The sequence below is a fragment of the Pleurodeles waltl genome, chromosome 3_2, assembly GCF_031143425.1.
Source record: "Pleurodeles waltl isolate 20211129_DDA chromosome 3_2, aPleWal1.hap1.20221129, whole genome shotgun sequence".
NCBI lineage: Eukaryota > Metazoa > Chordata > Amphibia > Caudata > Salamandridae > Pleurodeles > Pleurodeles waltl.
Genome location: NC_090441.1, coordinates 96,104,260 through 96,125,637, shown reverse-complemented (window position 1 = coordinate 96,125,637; position 21,378 = coordinate 96,104,260). Strand labels below are relative to the sequence as shown.

Below are 21,378 nucleotides of genomic sequence, written 5' to 3'. Positions count from 1 at the left end.
ACACAGACGAAATTTAGACATTTAAGTAATTGATAAGCTAAATTGGACAATGTATGGATTCAGTAAGGATGATTTGGATGGGGAAATCAGTTTCAGGTTTTCCATGGATTTTTTTTCTTCTAGTTTTTGTGTAATTTTGAATGCAACGAGATCACAAACAGGCACTCCAAAAACTGATCTCTTCTGTTACAACCTCCCTCATGGAGGTAGTGATGCTGGCATTGTTGATGGAGCTGTCTGCTGCCAATTTTGTCTGGTTTTGTTGATCGTCTTCAGAAGCTACACAGTACAAGAGCATCTCCTCTGCAATGGTCAGGCCACCTCACTTCACTGCCAACCACATTTGTTCTATAGCTGAACCTCCCAGGAAGGGAAGCACTTCTCTCAGCCCATCGACTGATGCTCCAATTTTCTCCTGCATGGCCCACCTAACACCCGAGGCCTCCTGCGTATCACCGATCCAGTTGGGAGGAAAAAGCAGCTGGGAGGGAACAATAGGAGGGTTATCAATATACCCACTAAGCTTTTATGACCATGGATGATTTTCAGTGACAAGAATAATGCTGGGTCACTGTGTACTAGTGGTCGAGCCAGGTCCCACATAAAGGAGTTTATAAGGAGGCTAGGGTCTTGGGTTTGTTGCAATTTCTCTTGCTAGTGAGGATGTGGATGCAGATGCCCCTTTTGAAAGTGTTCATGCTAAATTTGAGTATTGTAAGGAAATGCCTCCTTGGCATGGTTACCCCCTGACTTTTTGCCTTTGCTGATGCTATGTTTTGAATTGAAAGTGTGCTGAGGCCTGCTAACCAGGCCCCAGCACCAGTGTTCTTTCCCTAACCTGTACTTTTGTTTTCACAATTGGCACACCCTGGCATCCAGGTAAGTCCCTTGTAACTGGTACCCCTGGTACCAAGGGCCCTGATGCCAGGGAAGGTCTCTAAGGGCTGCAGCATATCTTATGCCACCCTGGGGACCCCTCACTCAGCACAGACACACTGCTTGCCAGCTTGCCTGTGCTGGTGAGGACAAAACGAGTAAGTCGACATGGCACTCCTGTAGGAAGTTGGCTCTGTATGTGCTATTTCAAAGTAAGGAATAGCATGCACAGAGTCCAAGGGTTCCCCTTAGAGGTAAAATAGTGGTAAAAAATAGATAATACTAATGCTCTATTTTGTGGTAGTGTGGTCGAGCAGTAGGCTTATCCAAGGAGTAGTGTTAAGCATTTGTTGTACATACACATAGACAATAAATGAGGTACACACACTCAGAGACAAATCCAGCCAATAGGTTTTTGTATAGAAAAATATCTTTTCTTAGTTTATTTTAAGAACCACAGGTTCGAATTCTACATGTAATATCTCATTCGAAAGGTATTGCAGGTAAGTACTTTAGGAACTTCAAATCATCAAAATTGCATGTATACTTTTCAAGTTATTGACAAATAGCTGTTTTAAAAGTGGACACTTAGTGCAATTTTCACAGTTCCTAGGGGAGGTAAGTATTTGTTAGGTTAACCAGGTAAGTAAGACACTTACAGGGCTTAGTTCTTGGTCCAAGGTAGCCCACCGTTGGGGGTTCAGAGCAACCCCAAAGTCACCACACCAGCAGCTCAGGGCCGGTCAGGTGCAGAGTTCAAAGTGGTGCCCAAAACACATAGGCTAGAATGGAGAGAAGGGGGTGCCCCGGTTCCGGTCTGCTTGCCGGTAAGTACCCGCGTCTTCGGAGGGCAGACCAGGGGGGTTTTGTAGGGCACCGGGGGGGACACAAGTCCACACAGAAATTTCACCCTCAGCGGCGCGGGGGCGGCCGGGTGCAGTGTAGAAACAAGCGTCGGGTTCGCAATGTTAGTCTATGAGAGATCTCGGGATCTCTTCAGCGCTGCAGGCAGGCAAGGGGGGGATTCCTCGGGGAAACCTCCACTTGGGCAAGGGAGAGGGACTCCTGGGGGTCACTCCTCCAGTGAAAGTCCGGTCCTTCAGGTCCTGGGGGCTGCGGGTGCAGGGTCTCTCCCAGGCGTCGGGACTTTAGGTTCAAAGAGTCGCGGTCAGGGGAAGCCTCGGGATTCCCTCTGCAGGCGGCGCTGTGGGGGCTCAGGGGGGACAGGTTTTGGTACTCACAGTATCAGAGTAGTCCTGGGGTCCCTCCTGAGGTGTTGGATCGCCACCAGCCGAGTCGGGGTCGCCGGGTGCAGTGTTGCAAGTCTCACGCTTCTTGCGGGGAGCTTGCAGGGTTCTTTAAAGCTGCTGGAAACAAAGTTGCAGCTTTTCTTGGAGCAGGTCCGCTGTCCTCGGGAGTTTCTTGTCTTTTCGAAGCAGGAGCAGTCCTCAGAGGATGTCGAGGTCGCTGGTCCCTTTGGAAGGCGTCGCTGGAGCAGGATCTTTGGAAGGCAGGAGACAGGCCGGTGAGTTTCTGGAGCCAAGGCAGTTGTCGTCTTCTGGTCTTCCGCTGCAGGGGTTTTTCAGCTAGGCAGTCCTTCTTCTTGTAGTTGCAGGAATCTAATTTTCTAGGGTTCAGGGTAGCCCTTAAATACTAAATTTAAGGGCGTGTTTAGGTCTGGGGGGTTAGTAGCCAATGGCTACTAGCCCTGAGGGTGGGTACACCCTCTTTGTGCCTCCTCCCAAGGGGAGGGGGTCACAATCCTAACCCTATTGGGGGAATCCTCCATCTGCAAGATGGAGGATTTCTAAAAGTCAGAGTCACCTCAGCTCAGGACACCTTAGGGGCTGTCCTGACTGGCCAGTGACTCCTCCTTGTTTTTCTCATTATTTTCTCCGGCCTTGCCGCCAAAAGTGGGGCCTGGCCGGAGGGGGCGGGCAACTCCACTAGCTGGAGTGTCCTGCTGGGTTGGCACAAAGGAGGTGAGCCTTTGAGGCTCACCGCCAGGTGTGACAATTCCTGCCTGGGGGAGGTGTTAGCATCTCCACCCAGTGCAGGCTTTGTTACTGGCCTCAGAGTGACAAAGGCACTCTCCCCATGGGGCCAGCAACATGTCTCGGTTTGTGGCAGGCTGCTAAAACTAGTCAGCCTACACAGATAGTCGGTTAAGTTTCAGGGGGCACCTCTAAGGTGCCCTCTGGGGTGTATTTTACAATAAAATGTACACTGGCATCAGTGTGCATTTATTGTGCTGAGAAGTTTGATACCAAACTTCCCAGTTTTCAGTGTAGCCATTATGGTGCTGTGGAGTTCGTGTTTGACAAACTCCCAGACCATATACTCTTATGGCTACCCTGCACTTACAATGTCTAAGGTTTTGTTTAGACACTGTAGGGGTACCATGCTCATGCACTGGTACCCTCACCTATGGTATAGTGCACCCTGCCTTAGGGCTGTAAGGCCTACTAGAGGGGTGTCTTACCTATACTGCATAGGCAGTGAGAGGCTGGCATGGCACCCTGAGGGGAGTGCCATGTCGACTTACTCGTTTTGTCCTCACTAGCACACACAAGCTGGCAAGCAGTGTGTCTGTGCTGAGTGAGAGGTCTCCAGGGTGGCATAAGACATGCTGCAGCCCTTAGAGACCTTCCTTGGCATCAGGGCCCTTGGTACTAGAAGTACCAGTTACAAGGGACTTATCTGGATGCCAGGGTCTGCCAATTGTGGATACAAAAGTACAGGTTTAGGGAAAGAACACTGGTGCTGGGGCCTGGTTAGCAGGCCTCAGCACACTTTCAATTGTAAACATAGCATCAGCAAAGGCAAAAAGTCAGGGGGCAACCATGCCAAGGAGGCATTTCCTTACAACTCCCCTCAGGGTGCCATGCCAACCTCACACTGCCTATGCAATATAGGTAAGTCACCCCTCTAGCAGGCCTTACAGCCCTAAGGCAGGGTGCACTATACCATAGGTGAGGGCACCAGTGCATGAGCACTGTGCCCCTACAGTGTCTAAGCCAAACCTTAGACATTGTAAGTGCAGGGTAGCCATAAGAGTATATGGTCTGGGAGTCTGTCAAACACGGACTCCAAAGCACCATAATGGCTACACTGAAAACTGGGAAGTTTGGTATCAAACTTCTCAGCACAATAAATGCACACTGATGCCAGTGTACATTTTATTGTAAAATACACCCCAGAAGGCACCTTAGAGGTGCCCCCTGAAACCTTAACCAACCACCCGTGTACGCTGACTGGTTTTAGCAGCCTGCCACACTCGAGACATGTTGCTGGCCACATGGGGAGAGTGCCTTTGTCACTCTGTGGCTAGTAACAAAGCCTGCACTAGGTGGAGATGCTATCACCTCCCCCAGGCAGGAGCTGTAACACCTGGCGGTGAGCCTCAAAGGCTCACCCCCTTTGTTCCAGCACCACAGGGCATTCCAGCTAGTGGAGTTGCCCGCCCCCTCTGGCCACGGCCCCACTTTTGGCGGCAAGGCCGGAGGAAATAATGAGAATAACAAGGAGGAGTCACTGGCCAGTCAGGACAGCCCCTAAGGTGTCCTGAGCTGAGGTGACTCTAACTTTTAGAAATCCTCCATCTTGCAGATGGAGGATTCCCCCAATAGGGATAGGAATGTAACCCCCTCCCCTTGGGAGGAGGCACAAAGAGGGTGTACCCACCCTCAGGGCTAGTAGCCATTGGCTACTAACCCCCCAGACCTAAACACGCCCTTAAATTTAGTATTTAAGGGCTCCCCTGAACCTAGGAACTCAGATTCCTGAAACCTAAGAAGAAGAGGACTGCTAAGCTGAACAACCCTGCAGAGAAGACGGAGACACCAACTGCCTTGGCCCCAGCTCTACCGGCCTGTCTCCCCCCTTCGGAAGAAAACTGCTCCAGCGACGCTTTCCCCAGGACCAGCGACCCCTGAATCCTCAGAGGACTGCCCTGCTCTAAAAGGACCAAGAAACTCCAGAGAACAGCGGCCCTGTTCACCCAAGACTGCAACTTTGTTTCCAAAGAAGCAACTTAAAGACAACAGCGTTTCCCGCCAGAAGCGTGAGACTTGCAACCCTGCACCCAGCGACCCCGACTCGACTGGTGGAGAAACAGCACTTCAGGGAGGACTCCCCGTCGACTCCGAGACTGTGAGTAACCAAAGTTGTCCCCCCTGAGCCCCCACAGCGACGCCTGCAGAGGGAATCCCGAGGCTCCCCCTGACCGCGACTGCCTGACTCCCAGATCCCGACGCCTGGAAAAGACCCTGCACCCGCAGCCCCCAGGACCTGAAGGATCGGAACTCCAGTGCAGGAGTGACCCCCAGGATGCCCTCTCCCTTGCCCAGGTGGTGGCTACCCCGAGGAGCCCCCCCCTTGCCTGCCTGCATCGCTGAAGAGACCCCTTGGTCTCCAATTGATTCGTATTACAAACCTGACGCTTGTTTGCACACTGCACCCGGCCGCCCCCCTGCTGCTGAGGGTGTACTTTCTGTGCTAACTTGTGTCCCCCCCGGTGCCCTACAAAACCCCCCTGGTCTGCCCTCCGAAGACGCGGGTACTTACCTGCTGGCAGACTGGACCCGGGGCACCCCCTTCTCCATTGAAGCCTATATGTTTTGGGCACCACTTTGAACTCTGCACCTGACCGGCCCTGAGCTGCTGGTGTGGTAACTTTGGGGTTGCTCTGAACCCCCAACGTGGGCTACCTTGGACCCAAACTTGAACCCCGTAGGTGGTTTACTTACCTGCAAGAACTAACAATTACTTACCTCCCCTAGGAACTGTGAAAATTGCACTGTCTAGTTTTAAAATAGCTATATGTGTTTTATTTGAAAAGTATATATGCTATTGTGATTATTCAAAGTTCCTAAAGTATTTACCTGCAATACCTTTCATGCAAAGTATTACATGTAGAATTTGAACCTGTGGTTCTTAAAATAAACTAAGAAAAGATATTTTTCTATAACAAAACCTATTGGCTGGATTTGTCTCTGAGTGTGTGTTCCTCATTTATTGCCTATGTGTATGTACAACAAATGCTTAACACTACTCCTTTGATAAGCCTACTGTTCGACCACACTACCACAAAATAGAGCATTAGTATTATCTCTTTTTGCCACTATCTTACCTCTAAGGGGAACCCTTGGACTCTGTGCATACTATTCCTTACTTTGAAATAGTGCATACAGAGCCAACTTCCTACAAGTATATTGAATAATAGCTGCTTCTGTGCTGAGGAACAGCAGGAAGTGAATACCATTCTTTGGAAGATCCAGTTTTCTCTTTGCTTTTCTGTGTATCTCCTTAGAAATGCATTAATGTTACTTGTCTTACATATGTGCTTGAGAATTGTGTGGGACATTGAAATGTTTCCATTGATTGTTATTGTTGTGTTTTAGCTTCAAGATAGATTTAAGTTTGGGCCAGAGATGGAGAACTACGTGGATTCATTCCTTGAGACTTGCACGGATCCTGAAAAACAGCTGGCTGTTATGGTTGCATTCTCCACTCTCACAAATCAAGGCTACCCGGTGGTGCCCAGCTTTTGGAAGGTGGTGAGGCACTTGCAGCCAGCAGTGCTGCAGCAATACATCGACTGGCTAAAGAATATGTTTGTTAACCCTGATCTTGAATGCTGCCTAGATTTTAGCACCAAGCGTCAAAAACAGCACCAGGAACAAGAGCAAACGTAAGGGACTGTGTAATATGCTAAGGATGTACAGTTATTTTGAAACTTAAAGCCTTAAATTTGGCAGGGCATTGTTGAGCTGTGGCACCTATTTGCTTTTCTCAGTGGGCTCTGAGGTAATTGTGGTGCTATGCTTTAAAATATTTTGTGAGTTCATACAAAGTAATGTGCACATGATTTGATTGGCAATGAGAATGGTGGACTAGTGATCTTGGCACCTTTAAATGCCATTCATATATCTAAAGTATTTTGTCCAGATCAGAATAGTGACTGAATCAAGAAAGCCGGTGATTAATTACCTTTTTGCCTGTTTGCTAAAATATCTATTTTCTCTGTGATTCAAAGGGATATGCTAGAATGACTTTGTTAAAATGTTGCGTATGCTGATATGTCTGGTTAATGTTTGCATGACGTTTTCTTTTACCTTTAGACAAACGGTTTAAGGCCATCCTCAAAACACACTTCCACTTAGTGACTTAGAAGCACATTCTGAATGTGCCTAGAAGGTCCAGATGACGACTATCCCCCTAGACTAAGATCCTTATTATCCATTCCCTCACTTAGAACATGTGTGCCTCTAAGCTGTAGATATTGGCAATTCTTAGTAAATTAGTGCTATAAATTGCTGCTGTGGAGTGGTGGAATTCCTCAGCACTCCACAGTGCACAAATTTGTGCTGCCCTCCTATAAATTAGTTGTTTATTGCAAATACTGGATTTCAGATTACTTGCTATGAAGCTTGAATTATTAGAAGCTGGGACATAAACAGCAAGTCGAAGAAACTATTAATAAGGAAAGGTAACGTGTTGGGGGTAGCATTATGAGGGGTCAGTAATAACAGTGTGTGGAGAATTTGTACATGGTAAATTATAAACAGGGTAGGAATTATGCTAGAAAATCTGCGTCCCTAATTTCATGTTAATGGTGTAACGAGAACAGCCACCTTACTGACTTCAAAGCTTTTATTTGTAGCTTTCAATTTTCTGACCCTTACTGGGGAACCCTGTCTCAAGTAATGGCAGTGGCTAGTGATTCTCTCTGGTTATATTCCTGGTTCTTAGTCCAACTTAAACCCCCCTTTCCATTCTAATGCCTGCCGTTTGAGCTCGGCAGTTCTTTAACCTTATGTGTTTTTGCTGACTGCTCTGTTATTAGCCATAGTGGCCCATTAAACCCTAACTTTTTGCTTACTTTTCAAGAAAATCCATCAGGAAATTGAGTCCTAGCAGATTTATTGTGTTCATTAAACTCTTAAACATCCTGTCGAGTAATTTAACTTTTACACTTGTCTAAAGGCGTGAACACTGCGTGTTTCGTTTGAGAAAATGGATTGTGCCACGATTAATTGCCATCATTGAAAGCAATAATGTGAAGAAGGAAGAGCACCAAGTGATGGATATTACACGGTAAGCAGAATATTAGATTTTGCAGACTAGACCTTGTCGATATTTTATTCTCATTTTGATAGTTTCACACACCATTGCTATGGCATCGCTGGACGCTTTTGTGGGAATCTGGGAAGGCTGTCAATCAGACTGTAGGAACTACTGTTTGATTGTATCTGGATTTTGTTGCTGTTGAGATTTGTTTGTAAAGAAAAGGGTTGTGTGGGTTACTTTGAAAGTAAAGTGCTTTTGATCTAAGAAGACCTTTGTGGCATTTATGGGTGACTGTGCAAAGGGCTTTTTGTTTTTCGTCATTTGAGGAGAATCAGTCGATCTTTGCTAGACCAGTGTACCGTGCTTTTTATATAGCCATCAAATGCCCGGTTGGGGGTCTTATGATGCAATATTGTGTGTGGGTGTGTTATGTTTATAGTAATGTTATCTGTGTGTTTTATGGTGGATGTTGGAGCGTTGTGACAGTACTGTTGATCTGGCCTTGCTTTTGTCATATATATTGCTTTGGATCTTGGTTGTGTGCATGATAATCAAGGCATTCAGTCCTGCTTTTGCTGTGCAAGCATCACTGCTTATAGGTGAAACTTGAAAGGTGTGTGTAGTGTTACGGTTGGCTGCAGAGTGCCATTAGATAACTGATAAAAAGCCAGATAGCACGTACTAGAGTTGTGCTGGTTGTGTATAGCAAGGGCTCTCTATAATATGTTGAATGTAGTTTGTGTATTGATTTTGAAATTCAGCAGTGCGAGCAGTCAAGATAAAGGTAGTTATTCTTTTAACTCCGTTCCTTTCATACATTAGTTTGTGGTTTCTGAGTGTGAATGGTCAGGCTTGGTTGTCTTTTGGGAAAAACTGAGGGTCTTCCCAGCCTGATCTGCAAAGGCATTAATAAATAATGAATAAGTGAATGTTAAGTTATTGTTTACTCTACTTTTGACCATGGCGGTATGAAATGCTGAAATGTACGACCAACTTACAGATGTATTTTGCAGATTTTTTCCTGTCAGGATGATGAAAGAATCTAAGTATTTCAGAGAATTAAAATGAAATGTAGTCTATTACATGGATACTAGGCCCTGGAGAGTTTACAAGGGTTAAGCGGCAGTGCACCCGCTTTCCAATTGCCGAACAGCTGCTTTCTGCCTGATTTATCTATTTACTCCTAGTGCCTATAAACTCAAGAGGGACATGGTGTGGTTTAGAGCTCAAGTTACTGGTAGAATCCCCTTAATTTCCTTAGGTTCTCTGAGTTCTGGGAGGGAAGAGATATACATGTTCGAAGAGGAGTGCTCCTCTGTGTGTTGACAGCTCTGCCATGTCACTCGCAAATAATAAGATGGCCTGGGTTACACTACCAGAGTGCAGGACCTTAAGTGTTGTTACTAGAATGGCTGTTGTAGTGGAGCCCTATGTTTTCTTGCACCAAGCAAGGCTAAGCCTAAAAAGGTTTTAGAATCGAGTTTTGGCTTTTAAGGATTCTGATGCGGATCCATGCCTCTTTAGTGCTAGGATGTCAGGGTTTTAGACTGCTATGGGAGAATGTTATTATATATTGGTATGCTTGACAGAACTGTGAAATACACTCCAAAGGGCTGAGGGCACAGACCTGAGCTCCCTTGGCATTTGGATTTCAGAGTCTTGGGCTGCTAGGAACGAATGATGTGTTATGTTGTGTGATAGTGATTATGGGGCAGCACAAAGCAGTGCAGTATGATGCAGTGTGTCCATGGGATAACCAGCATTGCAGATATCACTGTAGGAGAGAGGCACAGGAACCTTTTGAAGTGTGAACAGATGAGCAGTTCAGCGAGTTTATGACTGATTGGATGAGTGATGTGTCAGTGAGGGAAATAATAGGGAGAGGAAAATTAGGCAGGAGTACCTTTAGGAGACAGAAGGAAGGGAGCATTTCACACACACAAGAAAATCTGCCTGCCTTTTCTCTGTTGCCTCTCTTACAAAGTCTGAAGACAGCTCTGTAAACATGCGGCGGCCCTTCACTAAGAAATCAGCCGTCGGGTGTGCCTGGGAGTTCTGAAACATCTAATTTGCATTTTTGTGTTGCTGTTTACAGTTGAATAGTTTGGAAAATGTAAAGATGTCAGCAATTGGCTAGGACTTGGAGCATGTGAACTATAGATTTGAATAAGAAGAAACCCAGGTTGTTTCTATTTAGACATTTTGCTAGATGTCAACACAGGAATTGTGCAGCAGACATAAGGCGTTAAAACAGTGTGAGACCAGCGATGTTCCAAGTTGAAATTGAGATACTGAAAAAGGAAAATAAGCAACCTGTTCATCTTCCAGTGGCAGAAAGCGCAGGCCTGGTTTGCTTGGCCACTGGCTTTAAGCTGTTGCTCATTTTAATACACTTGAGAACATTTACCCCTCAATCTCAGCTTAGTTGCAGCAGCATTTATTCGAACACTTCTGTTTGGTTCACATTCTTCCTCACAGAATCTATAAACTTTGACTACAGCGAGTGTGTTATTTGTGGTTATGAGAATGGAGTGTTTGATAAATAGGCAGTCCTAGCTTTAATATGACTTTACTGTGTTCTGCTGAGCAGTCAGATTGCTGGCCGGTGTACTGCTGATTGTAAGAACTTCTGCAGCTGTTTCAACACATTCATTATCCTCAAGGTTTGACAAGATCTCACATGAGCTTATCTGCAGCTTTGTGACCCAACGTGGTCCTTTGTTTCTTCTCTTGACTTTGAATTGATTTTGGTGAAGAAATATCTCTTTGCCTTGCAGGATTTGCATTGTTGCACTGATGGTGCCTTTCAGTAGCCAGACACGTATATTACTTAAAATGGCATTGATTTCACTTGTATGAAAAAATCTTCATATAGGTTCTCTCAGGTTTCTCTATATGATAATAGATGTTAATTCTAAAGTATATTTAGTAACACATCCCAGCAGTGCAGGGCGCTCTTGATGTTACAGTGCTTGGGCATAAATCATTATTTGTATTTGTTGTTGGAATTTCTTGTTTCGAACTCCTCTGTATTCAGATCACCAATGCTAATTTTTTTCTTTTTTTGTTGTTACCCTAGGTTTCTTTTCTTTCACACATTTTTCGAGATAAAGAAACCGATTCCTGACTTACCCGAGACGGAATCCCAACTCACTGCACCTCTTGATGAAAAGTTTCGAACCATGAGTGGTAACAGCTTTTTTAGGTAATGCGCTTGTTATTTTATTGAAAATATATGTTGTGGAAGTGTGTAGGAAGTTGGCTCTGTATGTGCTATTTCAAAGTAAGGAATAGCATGCACAGAGTCCAAGGGTTCCCCTTAGAGGTAAAATAGTGGTAAAAAGAGATAATACTAATGCTCTATTTTGTGGTAGTGTGGTCGAGCAGTAGGCTTATCCAAGGAGTAGTGTTAAGCATTTGTTGCACATACACATAGACAATAAATGAGGTACACACACTCAGAGACAAATCCAGCCAATAGGTTTTGTATAGAAAAATATCTTTTCTTAGTTTATTTTAAGAACCACAGGTTCAAATTCTACATGTAATATCTCATTCGGAAGGTATTGCAGGTAAGTACTTTAGGAACTTCAAATCATCAAAATTGCATGTATACTTTTCAAGTTATTGACAGATAGCTGTTTTAAAAGTGGACACTTAGTGCAATTTTCACAGTTCCTAGGGGAGGTAAGTTTTTGTTAGGTTAACCAGGTAAGTAAGACACTTACAGGGCTTAGTTCTTGGTCCAAGGTAGCCCACCGTTGGGGGTTCAGAGCAACCCCAAAGTCACCACACCAGCAGCTCAGGGCCGGTCAGGTGCAGAGTTCAAAGTGGTGCCCAAAACACATAGGCTAGAATGGAGAGAAGGGGGTGCTCCGGTTCCGGTCTGCTTGCAGGTAAGTACCCGCGTCTTCGGAGGGCAGACCAGGGGGGTTTTGTAGGGCACCGGGGGGGACACAAGTCCACACAGAAATTTCACCCTCAGCAGCGCGGGGGCGGCCGGGTGCAGTGTAGAAACAAGCGTCGGGTTTTCAATGTTAGTCTATGAGAGATCTCGGGATCTCTTCAGCGCTGCAGGCAGGCAAGGGGGGGATTCCTCGGGGAAACCTCCACTTGGGCAAGGGAGAGGGACTCCTGGGGGTCACTTCTCCAGTGAAAGTCCGGTCCTTCAGGTCCTGGGGGCTGCGGGTGCAGGGTCTCTCCCAGGCGTCGGGACTTTAGGTTCAAAGAGTCGCGGTCAGGGGAAGCCTCGGGATTCCCTCTGCAGGCGGCGCTGTGGGGGCTCAGGGGGGACAGGTTTTGGTACTCACAGTATCAGAGTAGTCCTGGGGTCCCTCCTGAGGTGTTGGATCGCCACCAGCCGGGTCGGGGTCGCCGGGTGCAGTGTTGCAAGTCTCACGCTTCTTGCGGGGAGCTTGCAGGGTTCTTTACAGCTGCTGGAAACAAAGTTGCAGTTTTTCTTGGAGCAGGTCCGCTGTCCTCGGGAGTTTCTTGTCTTTTCGAAGCAGGGGCAGTCCTCAGAGGATGTCGAGGTCGCTGGTCCCTTTGGAAGGCGTCGCTGGAGCAGGATCTTTGGAAGGCAGGAGACAGGCCGGTGAGTTTCTGGAGCCAAGGCAGTTGTCGTCTTCTGGTCTTCCTCTGCAGGGGTTTTCAGCTAGGCAGTCCTTCTTCTTGTAGTTGCAGGAATCTAATTTTCTAGGGTTCAGGGTAGCCCTTAAATACTAAATTTAAGGGCGTGTTTAGGTCTGGGGGGTTAGTAGCCAATGGCTACTAGCCCTGAGGGTGGGTACACCCTCTTTGTGCCTCCTCCCAAGGGGAGGGGGTCACAATCCTAACCCTATTGGGGGAATCCTCCATCTGCAAGATGGAGGATTTCTAAAAGTCAGAGTCACCTCAGCTCAGGACACCTTAGGGGCTGTCCTGACTGGCCAGTGACTCCTCCTTGTTGCTTTCTTTGTTCCCTCCAGCCTTGCCGCCAAAAGTGGGGGCCGTGGCCGGAGGGGGCGGGCAACTCCACTAAGCTGGAGTGCCCTGCTGGGCTGTGACAAAGGGGTGAGCCTTTGAGGCTCACCGCCAGGTGTTACAGCTCCTGCCTGGGGGAGGTGTTAGCATCTCCACCCAGTGCAGGCTTTGTTACTGGCCTCAGAGTGACAAAGGCACTCTCCCCATGGGGCCGGCAACATGTCTCTGGTGTGGCAGGCTGCTGGAACTAGTCAGCCTACACAGACAGTCGGTTAAGTTTCAGGGGGCACCTCTAAGGTGCCCTCTGTGGTGTATTTTACAATAAAATGTACACTGGCATCAGTGTGCATTTATTGTGCTGAGAAGTTTGATACCAAACTTCCCAGTTTTCAGTGTAGCCATTATGGTGCTGTGGAGTTCGTGTTTGACAGACTCCCAGACCATATACTCTTATGGCTACCCTGCACTTACAATGTCTAAGGTTTTGTTTAGACACTGTAGGGGTACCATGCTCATGCACTGGTACCCTCACCTATGGTATAGTGCACCCTGCCTTAGGGCTGTAAGGCCTGCTAGAGGGGTGTCTTACCTATACTGCATAGGCAGTGAGAGGCTGGCATGGCACCCTGAGGGGAGTGCCATGTCGACTTACTCATTTTGTTCTCACTAGCACACACAGGCTTGTAAGCAGTGTGTCTGTGCTGAGTGAGGGGTCTCTAGGGTGGCATAAGACATGCTGCAGCCCTTAGAGACCTTCCTTGGCATCAGGGCCCTTGGTACCAGAAGTACCAGTTACAAGGGACTTATCTGAATGCCAGGGTGTGCCAATTGTGGATACAATGGTACTTTTTAGGTGAAGGAACACTGGTGCTGGGGCCTGGTTAGCAGGGTCCCAGCACTCTTCTCAGTCAAGTCAGCATCAGTATCAGGCAAAAAGTGGGGGGTAACTGCAACAGGGAGCCATTTCTTTACAAAGTGTTACCTAAAAGGAAATGCACAGTACAGCCATAAAAAGATGTGAAAAAGTTAGTACACCCTGATATGTTTTTACATATGAAGACATATCTGACCTTCATCTTATATTCAACAAGCCCTAACAGTGCTGAAATCTTCAATTATGTGACAGATAAAGCAAATTTTACTTTGTCATTATGTTGTAAACAAAAAATCAGCAAACATTCTCAAGCAGTGTTTGAAAAAAGTAAATGCATCCCTATTCTATATCGGCTGCTGTTAAAACAAGTTCTTGTGATTAATTGACCATCAAGATGTGTTAATACCTGTGATATAAGCTTTGTCAGTTTGGTCTGGAGTATTTTGGTTATGGTAATACATCACGCCTACATCAAAAATCCAGTGATGGTTTCTGAGAAAGAATTGTTGCTGTTCATCAGTCTGAAACTATTTCCAAGCTATCAGTCCACAGTGAAAAAAGATTATTTATAAATGGCAAAAGTTCAAGGTGCTTGTCAGTCTGTCCATTAGTTTGCATTCTAGCACATTCACCCCAAGATCTGACAGTATGATGTCCTTTGAGATGGTAAGGTGCTCAAAGCGACATCCAGAGATCAACATTGTAGGAAGTTGGCTCTGTATGTGCTATTTCAAAGTAAGGAATAGCATGCACAGAGTCCAAGGGTTCCCCTTAGAGGTAAAATAGTGGTAAAAATAGATAATACTAATGCTCTATTTTGTGGTAGTGTGGTCGAGCAGTAGGCTTATCCAAGGAGTAGTGTTAAGCATTTGTTGTACATTCACAAGACAATAAATGAGGTACACACACTCAGAGACAAATCCAGCCAATAGGTTTTTATATAGAAAAATATCTTTTCTTAGTTTATTTTAAGAACCACAGGTTCAAATTCTACATGTAATATCTCATTCGAAAGGTATTGCAGGTAAGTACTTTAGGAACTTCAAATCATCAAAATTGCATGTATACTTTTCAAGTTATTGACAAATAGCTGTTTTAAAAGTGGACACTTAGTGCAATTTTCACAGTTCCTGGGGGAGGTAAGTTTTTGTTAGTTTTACCAGGTAAGTAGGACACTTACAGGGTTCAGTTCTTGGTCCAAGGTAGCCCACCGTTGGGGGTTCAGAGCAACCCCAAAGTCACCACACCAGCAGCTCAGGGCCGGTCAGGTGCAGAGTTCAAAGTGGTGCCCAAAACACATAGGCTAGAATGGAGAGAAGGGGGTGCCCCGGTTCCGGTCTGCTTGCAGGTAAGTACCCGCGTCTTCGGAGGGCAGACCAGGGGGGTTTTGTAGGGCACCGGGGGGGACACCAGTCCACACAGAAATTTCACCCTCAGCAGCGCGGGGGCGGCCGGGTGCAGTGTAGAAACAAGCGTCGGGTTTTCAATGTTAGTCTATGAGAGATCTCGGGATCTCTTCAGCGCTGCAGGCAGGCAAGGGGGGGATTCCTCGGGGAAACCTCCACTTGGGCGAGGGAGAGGGACTCCTGGGGGTCACTCCTCCAGTGAAAGTCCGGTCCTTCAGGTCCTGGGGGCTGCGGGTGCAGGGTCTCTCCCAGGCGTCGGGACTTTAGGTTCAAAGAGTCGCGGTCAGGGGAAGCCTCGGGATTCCCTCTGCAGGCGGCGCTGTGGGGGCTCAGGGGGGACAGGTTTTGGTACTCACAGTATCAGAGTAGTCCTGGGGTCCCTCCTGAGGTGTTGGATCGCCACCAGCCGAGTCGGGGTCGCCGGGTGCAGTGTTGCAAGTCTCACGCTTCTTGCGGGGAGCTTGCAGGGTTCTTTAAAGCTGCTGGAAACAAAGTTGCAGCTTTTCTTGGAGCAGGTCCGCTGTCCTCGGGAGTTTCTTGTCTTTTCGAAGCAGGGGCAGTCCTCAGAGGATGTCGAGGTCGCTGGTCCCTTTGGAAGGCGTCGCTGGAGCAGGATCTTTGGAAGGCAGGAGACAGGCCGGTGAGTTTCTGGAGCCAAGGCAGTTGTCGTCTTCTGGTCTTCCGCTGCAGGGGTTTTCAGCTGGGCAGTCCTTCTTCTTGTAGTTGCAGGAATCTAATTTTCTAGGGTAGCCCTTAAATACTAAATTTAAGGGCGTGTTTAGGTCTGGGGGGTTAGTAGCCAATGGCTACTAGCCCTGAGGGTGGGTACACCCTCTTTGTGCCTCCTCCCAAGGGGAGGGGGTCACAATCCTAACCCTATTGGGGGAATCCTCCATCTGCAAGATGGAGGATTTCTAAAAGTTAGTCACTTCAGCTCAGGACACCTTAGGGGCTGTCCTGACTGGCCAGTGACTCCTCCTTGTTGCTTTCTTTGTTCCCTCCAGCCTTGCCGCCAAAAAAGTGGGGGCCGTGGCCGGAGGGGGCGGGCAACTCCACTAAGCTGGAGTGCCCTGCTGGGCTGTGACAAAGGGGGGAGCCTTTGAGGCTCACCGCCAGGTGTCACAGTTCCTGCCTGGGGGAGGTGTTAGCATCTCCACCCAGTGCAGGCTTTGTTACTGGCCTCAGAGTGACAAAGGCACTCTCCCCATGGGGCCAGCAACATGTCTCTAGTGTGGCAGGCTGCTGGAACTAGTCAGCCTACACAGATAGTTGGTTAAGTTTCAGGGGGCACCTCTAAGGTGCCCTCTGTGGTGTATTTTACAATAAAATGTACACTGGCATCAGTGTGCATTTATTGTGCTGAGAAGTTTGATACCAAACTTCCCAGTTTTCAGTGTAGCCATTATGGTGCTGTGGAGTTCGTGTTTGACAAACTCCCAGACCATATACTCTTATGGCTACCCTGCACTTACAATGTCTAAGGTTTTGTTTAGACACTGTAGGGGCACAGTGCTCATGCACTGGTACCCTCACCTATGGTATAGTGCACCCTGCCTTAGGGCTGTAAGGCCTGCTAGAGGGGTGTCTTACCTATACTGCATAGGCAGTGAGAGGCTGGCATGGCACCCTGAGGGGAGTGCCATGTCGACTTACTCATTTTGTTCTCACTAGCACACACAGGCTTGTAAGCAGTGTGTCTGTGCTGAGTGAGGGGTCTCTAGGGTGGCATAAGACATGCTGCAGCCCTTAGAGACCTTCCTTGGCATCAGGGCCCTTGGTACTAGAAGTACCAGTTACAAGGGACTTATCTGAATGCCAGGGTGTGCCAATTGTGGATACAATGGTACATTTTAGGTGAAGGAACACTGGTGCTGGGGCCTGGTTAGCAGGGTCCCAGCACACTTCTCAGTCAAGTCAGCATCAGTATCAGGCAAAAAGTGGGGGGTAACTGCAACAGGGAGCCATTTCTTTACAAACATGCATTAAATGTCTTGATTCTTCACTCAGCCAGGAGAAACCACTTCGCTACAAAAACATTGTGCTCTTGTCAAACAAAAGCAGTGCAGCAGATACCTGATATCAGCCATCAAGCGTTGTGGCGATATGGACCTGTTTTGCAGAACAGGACCTGCATGCTTCATGAGCATTATGCCAGTCGGACTTTTTCTCTTTGTAGAAGACAGTGTAGAACCATGTATTCAACAGCTTAGCCAAAAGTAGATTATAACACAAGACATAGATCCAAAGCTCACCAATACATGGCTGAGATAAAAAAAGATCCAAGATTTTGGAATGTTGAAGTCAAACTCCAGATTCAGAGACAGCTGTAAAACCTAGAGAGCTGTGTGTTAAGACACAGGCTGTACATACTTTTTCACACGATGCTACTGAGTGTGGGCTGTTTTTTGGTTAATAAGAGTGTTATATGTCTCCTAAGCTTAGATGTATTATGTACGAACGTCCAATATGCGTTAACACGTAAAACCACAAATTCTTAGCTGGAGTGCTTTTTTAAATCACTATATTGCTACCCAATATAGAAATATAACCCACCTCCAGACAAGATGACCTCAGATGCACAAGCTCAAGCCTCTAACCTTAGGCCACAGAGCAAATGGGGGGAGATGAGTGGGGTAAAAAGAATATAAAGCAGAGGCACAGATCAATAGAAACTTGAACCTTCAGTCACTTCTCTCTTAGGGAGGTGCCAGAATCACAGGGCCACGGCGGCATAACATTTGAAACCATCACGTGTCAGAGCACCCTCATCCTCTGCTCTGATTTTCTAATCTCCAAGAAATTTTGATCTGAACTTAATTTAGTAAAAATAAAATTGCTACCCTCATTAATCACTTAACTGCATGCAGTATCTGACACCTCATTGTGAATAGCCAATCCGTCTTTATAAGTTGCAGTTGCTCGCTTCTCATCTGCAAACACTAGGATTATAAATTGCGATCCTTTACACTTGGCTGCAGCTCTCTAGGAACGCTACCCAAAGGTTAACTCAAACATCCCAGCACCGAGTGGAAACACCTCTGGTTGACATTCTAACCATTTTGTGCTCCAAAGCAGTGTCAGACACGTCGACCAAGGTTTGCTCCCTCCAGAAGTGATAGATAAGCACACTCAAACCCTGGCCTTTGCAGAGGAGTGGTACCCCACTATTCCAATTTCGGCACCCTTTTATAGGTTATGTAGGCATTTCTCTTCCCACTCTAGCAGAAGCAATAAGGCAGTTACCCAGATGGAAAAGTACTTGTATGATGGAAAGGCTACCTCTCTGTCTCCCCCGCCCCTGCCCCCACGCTCACCCCCCTCCAAGGATTCCAGAGTCATACGTTTTGTGTCCTAAACTGAAACATGCCTCTCAGTCTGGGGCATCTTTGTTCACATTTATGACAGTGTTTCCATTGAAAAGCCCTTCTAATTATAGAAGCTGTAGCTTTAATCTACTCATTCAAATCATATAGCTGGCCCAATAAGCAAATTAAACTGCTCTGTTTCGTTAACAAACTTCAAGATTCAGTGGGAGTTAAACAAGGCAGAAGGATATAGAAAGGGGTGTGTAATCGGGGTCACTGGAATTATGTGGCAAGTGTAGGAAAATAGGCTTCTCTGTAGATGTCCCCCCACTTTATGTCCCCTTTAAAACTACTAGATGCTGGTGTTCTACTCCGACAGTGCAATGTGTTAACCTGAACTGAGTGCCAGTGCTTTTTCCCTTAAAGCAAGGTACGTCTAATTGTAGCACAACTGTAAAATGACTTTAGCACCCCTAAAAATCCCTAGTAAATGATACCACTGGTTCCTAGGCCATGGGTTCTAAAGAGGGACCCCAAGGGCTGCAGCTTATCTTCCTTAGTCATATCAGTTAGCTCCATGAAACCATTTGATAACAGTGCTCTCTTTTGATCTTGCCACCTCTCGCCCCCTTCTTTTTTAGGTGAGCAGGGTGTCTACAGGGCTTTCTATTTTGGAATCTCCTCCTTAATTGATGTCTGACCTCAAAGGGTCTAAAATCTTTAGAACAGCTCCTCTCTGATTTCAGTGTTTTTGCACTCATTCATGTGAGTCCATGTTGAGAATGAGGCCTAGATCTGTGATGGTGACTGCCTACAACAGAGTCATCAGAGGCAGCACTAAAGAAGATGAGTCCTGATTGGAGCTCACATGATCATCTAATGCTATACTGTAGCACGATTAGACCTAGAGGGGCTGGTAAACACAAAACCGTGCCGAAAATCTTTGCATTCTCTGTTGCAAAGTTACTTTTCATGTTTTTAAAAACGGATTCTCTAATCATTTATTAATATGATAGAGGTCGCTGGTTCGTGGAAAGTCTGAAAAGCTGAAAAGATGTAAAAAACAAAACAAAAAAGAACAAAAGTTATTCTATGAATGAATTATGATGGTGAGATTTGCTGTGCAGTACCAAACCACCTTCGTACGCCTTATGAGCTCTTATACGCTCTGAGCAGAAGCCATATAGCAATACCCCCTGCATGTGTTGACCCCTGTTAATTATTCCAAGTCTTATTAAGTATCAAGTATTTTTGCTTCCATCTCCTCTGCAGCTGTATGTTGTATTTACTATTTTTTCTGAGGATTTTCTCGCTCTGTCAGTCTCAAGTTGTGAGTATTCCTTCAAAAAGCACTGTTCCATCAAAGAATTTGTGCAGTAGTTTCCTATACACTTAAACTTTGTTTCGTTTTCACCATTATACATAGTTTTGCTCTCGTGTTTTCATTGCAGTCTGGAGACCATGTTCTAATCCCCCTTTTGTCACCTGACCAACATCGTGTGAATTGAGGCAAAATGTTATCACCTCCAGCCTCAAACTGAACGTATTTTATGTATGTGTTATTATGTAAATGTGTTTTAAAAAATACCTTAGTATTTCCTTTCTAGTTCTGTGCCAGTTATGTTTCTATTCCTTCGTACACGTAATGTGTAGAGAAACTTTTGTTTCAAATGACCTTGCTGAAATATGGATGCTTGTAAATCTCAATGCTGCATGCAACTAGCTTTTTAAAAAAAATTAATTCCTAAAATAAAATAAACATTGAACGTTATAAGATTGAGACAGTAAGTTAGCTCATTGAATTATAAATGATCACGACTAACATCTGCTGTGATATGCAGTCCACAGGTTTGACTACAGCACTGATTCTTTATCATCAAGTCCTGGGGCAGAAGTTGAATTTTATTTTGTTCTTTGACATGTTGTCAGTAGGTGGGTCCAATTAAGCTGATTCACTTTTTCCTTTGGGTTTCTGCTGGCGGTAGTGTAGTGCTGCTCTCTGATCTTGCAGATTTCATTTGTGAATAGTATATTCTCGGTGAAGATCTTATGCTTAACCTTGCAAGAAGGAATTCTACTGCTTCTTGTGTGAATTTGATTGCAGACGCTGTCACTATGGGACATACTAGTACATTAGTATTGACTACAGCTCAGTCCTGCCCTATATTTATGTATTGAAAATTCACAATTGCACTGTCCAAATACCTGAAGGGCAAACATGCCTGCGCAAGAAACAGTCTAGGTGCAGAGGCCCCCAAAATCCATCTGAGGACCAGAACGTTTACTGGAGGCTCCTCGCTCTGAGATCACAGCCCAGGATCCTGGAGGCAGGGAATCCTTAGAGTGGTCAGGCCTTTATACCAAATTAGTGCCTACCTCCAGCATTCACGCTTCCCATTTTTTAGGGATCTAGCCAGAGAAAAATGCCTTATATTTGAGGTATCAAGGGTAACATTCTAGGGTGACCTCATGAAGGAACATTTTTGAAAGGATCCCAGTGCAAAGGGTGCATGGGGCAGTGGTAGAAAATGTGTGGTATCTATTAGTCTGCACTTGAATACTGGGTTACATTATACTGAACACGTTTTGATTGATGTTCTCTTCTATTTATTGTTTATTTCTCCAGTTTGCTTCATCACCTGAACTGTCTGCCTGCCCTAGGTGACACACCGGAGGCTGAGGTTTTGAGGGAGAAGCATGTTCAAGGAATGACTGCTGATGGGAACATGTGGATTTACTGTGTGGTTCAATATGCCCAAGCTCTTCTTTCTCAAGGAAAGAAGGTCAGGCTAGTAAAACCTTTCACCGAAGAGCAGAGCGAGGCCTGGGATCGGTAAGAAAGGAATCTTAATGAAATCTTATGATCTCTTGGACAATTACTGCT

At 46.1% G+C, this 21,378-nt stretch overlaps 1 protein-coding gene across 1 annotated transcript in view; it reads left to right on the top strand.

Annotated features, from left to right (window-relative positions):
• Positions 1-21,378, top strand: part of MYBBP1A (MYB binding protein 1a) — a 647,917-nt gene that overhangs the window by 166,813 nt on the left and 459,726 nt on the right. Inside the window, exons 9-12 of the mRNA XM_069226890.1 lie at positions 6,279-6,568; positions 7,864-7,974; positions 11,027-11,152; positions 21,121-21,327. Of these exons, the coding sequence (XP_069082991.1) occupies positions 6,279-6,568; positions 7,864-7,974; positions 11,027-11,152; positions 21,121-21,327 (734 nt within the window). The remainder of the gene's footprint in view (positions 1-6,278; positions 6,569-7,863; positions 7,975-11,026; positions 11,153-21,120; positions 21,328-21,378) is intronic.